Source organism: Macrosteles quadrilineatus, unplaced genomic scaffold, assembly GCF_028750875.1.
Source record: "Macrosteles quadrilineatus isolate MER2022 unplaced genomic scaffold, UCM_ALF_1.0 Scaffold_2__2_contigs__length_208266976, whole genome shotgun sequence".
NCBI lineage: Eukaryota > Metazoa > Arthropoda > Insecta > Hemiptera > Cicadellidae > Macrosteles > Macrosteles quadrilineatus.
Genome location: NW_026542595.1, coordinates 72115023 through 72119537, shown reverse-complemented (window position 1 = coordinate 72119537; position 4515 = coordinate 72115023). Strand labels below are relative to the sequence as shown.

Here is a 4515-nt window from a genome sequence, read left to right as displayed (position 1 = left end):
ACATGCCCATCCGTCTTGTTTGTGATGTTCAGTAAGATCTGAAGTCACACAATGTTTGAAAAGTTTATGAAAACCCAGTGTTTCTATTGCGATCCCATAAATTACTGTCCGTGAAACTTGTGGAAAATAAAAGATTCTTTATTGTAAATTTACAGGTTTTTTTATCTACAGTAAACCCTCTCTTATCCGGATCTCCCATATCCGGACCCTCCGATATCCGGACGCGATTTTGAAAAAATGCAAAAATTAAAAAAAACACTCTAGGGCGAATGTTTGTTGACCGAGCAGTCGCCGATTGTAGGCCGGTTAGACACGCCGGCGCGCCGGGAGGGTTGTGCGACGTGCAGTCTCGCGGGCAAGGTCACTGACTCACGAAACAAAAATAGAATCCCTCCCCCACCCCTCCTACCCGCCCCTCCTACCCACGCCAACGCCCTACTCATGCGCGGCGACGACAATTCATCACTCGTGTCAGTTGTCAGTGCTGCTTTTTTTGTGCCTCAGTGACCTAGTCATTGTTTGTACGGTTCGTTTTAGTTTCGGGAAGGAAGAGTGCTAGAGGCGAAATTGTTATGGCCGAAAAAAGAAAAAAGATTGTCATTACGATGGAGGACAAACTTAACGCGTTGAAACGTTTGCAAGCGGGCGAAAGTGCAAAAAAGATAGCGAGTGAGATGGGAGTGGGGACTAGTACAGTGAGTGACTGGAAAAAATCCCGTGAAAAAATAGAAAAATGGTGTTCTAACCAGGCATCAAGTTCAGGAATAAAAAAGTGCAAAATGATGAAAACGGCCGTAAATGACAAAGTTAACGAAGCGTTATTTTTGTGGTTTACACAATGTAGATCAAAAGGACTGCCCGTGTCTGGACCCATTTTGCAGGAAAAGGCTCTCCAATTTAATAAGGAAATCGGAAGTGATCCCAATTTCAAAGCCAGTGAGGGGTGGTTGGAAAAGTGGAAGAATCGATATGGGGTCAGAAAGCTTCATATAAGCGGAGAAAAGTTGTCAGCAAATGAAAACGCTGTGGGAGAGTTTAAAATGTTTTTACACAAGCTGCTTGACGAGGAAGGAATCAGCGGGGACCAGTTATACAACTGTGACGAAAGTGGTCTGAACTTTAAAATGCTACCTAGCTGCACTCTCGCTTCCAAGGAAGAAAATAGCGCTCCAGGTTATAAGAAGAAAAAGGAGAGGGTTACAATAATGGCCTGCAGCAACGTCACAGGAAACAATAAACTCAAACTCTGCATGATTGGAAAATCAAATAAACCAAGAGCGTTTAAAAACTTCAAAGATCAGTCGACATTGCCGGTGTGGTACAGAGGACAAAAAAGCGCTTGGATGAATTCTGCGATCTTCAGAGAGTGGTTTAACAATCAGTTCGTCCCGTCTGTTGAAAAGTTTGCTGAAAAAAACAATTTGCCAAAGAAGGCTATTTTATTGCTTGACAACGCCCCTTCACACCCGTCTGCAGATGAACTAACAAGTGGAGAAATAAAGTGCGTGTTTTTGCCGCCGAACGTAACCTCTTTGTGCCAGCCAATGGATCAGGGGGTCCTTGAAACACTTAAACGTTTGTATCGACGTAAGCTACTGACGATCATTATTGAGGGCATGGATGTGGGAAAGAGTGTTTCTGAGTGCCTTAAAGACACTGACATGCTAGATGTTGCCTTGTGGATTTCTAGCGCTTGGGAAGAGCTTAAAAGAGATTTAACGTTGGTTAAATCGTGGAAAAAGCTTTTGGACCACAAAGTAGACCAAGATTATAACAAAGAAGTAGAAAAAGAAACAGAAAACTGCAATGACAAAACAGGTGAAGAAATCGTTCAACTCTTTAGAAACGTTCCTGGTTGTGACAACATAGACAGTGACGCAGTGAGTGAGTGGATGAAGGAAGACGAAATCCAGGAGTTTACTGACAATGACATTATAGACTTAGTTAACGCAGACCCCGCTCCTGACGACGACGAAGAAGAAGAAATCCAGAAAACAACCATGACGCATAGTGAGGCTTTCCAGGCCATCGAACAGCTGATCGAGTATGTCGAGAAACAAGAGGAAGCAACGGGAGCCGATCTTCTGCTTTTTCGTAGGTGGAGAGACATTACGTCAAAGAAGCGTGTTAATCGAGCCAAACAAGCCACAATAACATCGTTTTTGTCCAAAACTTAACTGTGAGTACAAAGTAAGAGCTGTTCTCGTGGATTAATTTTATTTTACTCTGTATACAGCTCTACATTTTTGTTCATTACAGTAGGCCTACTTGTCTTTTTCTTAGTTCCATTTTATTTTTTCACTGTACCGTTCCTGTATTACGTAATATTTTTTGAGTTTTGATGTTATATTAAATTGTTTTTCTCAGTTCCATTTCATTTTTTCACTGTACCGTTACTGTATTACGTAATATTTTTTTGAGTTTTGATGTTATATTAAAGTGTTTTTCTTAGTTCCATTTCATTTTTTCACTGTACCGTTACTGTATTACGTAATATTTTTTGAGGTTAGTTGTTCTATTAAAGTGTTATTATAACCAAAATACCGTTGTTTTATTTAATAATCAAACGTTTCCGTATTTAAGGCTTACTAAAATTGAGTACCGTAGTTGTTGTACAGCTGTTTTCTCATCTAAAACAATGTTTCTCTCATATCCGGATTTTTTGTTATCCGGATCGGCCGGCGCCACATTAGTCCGGATATGAGAGGGTTTACTGTACTCATTAACTGCATGAAAAAGGTTGATATTAAGTGGAAATGGGCATCCACTTCTTTATCGTCACTTGGTCACGCCCTTCTTTGAACTGTCGAACACATATTCTCCCCCTTCAATCACATTTTCTCCAAAAATCTCACAGATTTTTCAGTATATGTAAACTAGTTTAGGTTTTTTTCATTATAAAACCTATACATGCTTAATTTCACTATTAAGTTATGAATAAATTATGTAATTGAATAAGTTCTTGATCAGCATCGTACGTGTTATTAAATTACTTGAGAAAACAAAAAAGATATATGTCTAATAACACTAGTAACAATTTATTTACACTTTACTGTTGACTCACAAGACGGTTAATAAATATGAAAGATGGTAAGTGGTAATCGATTTCAATTGGACACTCCAATCATCATCAATTTATATATTTTGATAACTTCATCTGAGTTGTTTCTTACTAACGCAGTCATTAAAAACAAGTTATATAGAGTGTGTACACTGAACAGCTTGTCCAATTCGTTTAATTTTGTCTACCTTGACTCACGTTACTGCTCTGCATGCACAATACTACAATCACATCAATGCCACAAAGAAAAATGGAAACAGAACATACTTTCCAAGCACACCTCACAAAAAAGTTCAATATTTTAAATGTCTCTGTTGTAAATGTTTAATGTTAACCTGCTTATATTTTCTAATCCAAAGATATGTGCCTTACATAAACTTACCAGAAAGGTGCAATTTTTAACTGTCATTTAGTGACGTAAATTATAGCATGTAAAATATATTTGTAAATGTTTTTGTAATAGTGCCTCTCTCGTAATCATTATTGTAAGTTTCACTTTTTAATATTGTTTAATAAAGACAGTGACTAAGCTAAATTTTTGTAATTTAAATTCTGCTTTGTTTGTTCTTGGCCCACGGATGTTAATTATTGTAAAATTTGTAAATTTATTTTTTTAATTATTGACACAAGTGGGCTTGTCTGCACTAGTGTAAAATTTCCAGGTATTTCTCTTTGCTAAAGGCAATAAACTGAGATGCTTAATAAGGAATCTTGACTCTGACTGTAATGTAAGAGTCAAATATTTTGCTTAGAGTGTTTAAAATTGTGTTAATCGATGATTGTTTTAATAGCCTAGACCTTAGACCAAATACTGTCATAAGAATTTAAATTAAAGATTTAAATTACATTAGACTTTTTTTATCAGAAGCAGATCGTCCTTGTCCAACAATTCAAAAATACATACTAACAAAAAATAAAAAAATACATACCGGCTTAAAACTAGTAAAAAAATTATAAAATGTTTGCTATTTTGATAAATTTTAATAAAATATACACTATAAATAATTGTTATGATAATAATTGCATTAGAGTACGGTTCTATGAAAAGGGGAAAAAATTAAGAAATTTGATAAGCTAAAAATCTGTTTCTTCTAGTTAGTTCACAGATGACATTACAATGGTAAGAAAACCGGTGATTTGATATCAGTAACCAAGACGACCTGATATACGTCCACTTTTGAATAAACTCTGAAGGAAAGAAAGTATTAACTTGCATGTTATATAATTCAGTATGAAAACTGAGTCAATAATGATTTTTAGATCAATGAAGTGATTGTTATCCTCTTCTCAAATTTGGATAATCGAGGTTCTACTTTTAATAAGATTGTACAATTTAACTTGGACTGTTGTAATGCTAATAGGCTAATAAATGGTTTGCCTTTACTTTACTGGCAGTTGATCTCTACTACTCAGTTGCCCCTACTGAAGTTAGTTAAAATTTGGTCTTAAATTAT

The 4515-nt window shown here is 36.3% G+C and overlaps 1 protein-coding gene across 1 annotated transcript; it reads left to right on the top strand.

Moving 5' to 3' along the window:
- Nucleotides 1–605: 605 nt before the first annotated feature.
- On the top strand, nt 606–2177 carry LOC128984418 (jerky protein homolog-like). The gene has a single exon (XM_054403738.1). The coding sequence runs from the start codon at nt 606–608 to the stop codon at nt 2175–2177; it is 1572 nt and encodes a 523-aa protein (XP_054259713.1).
- Nucleotides 2178–4515: the final 2338 nt, after the last annotated feature.

What these genes read in the sequence shown, in the direction of transcription:
- LOC128984418 (XM_054403738.1), top strand. Translation starts at nt 606, where the DNA reads ATGGAGGACAAACTTAACGCGTTGAAACGTTTGCAAGCGGGCGAAAGT.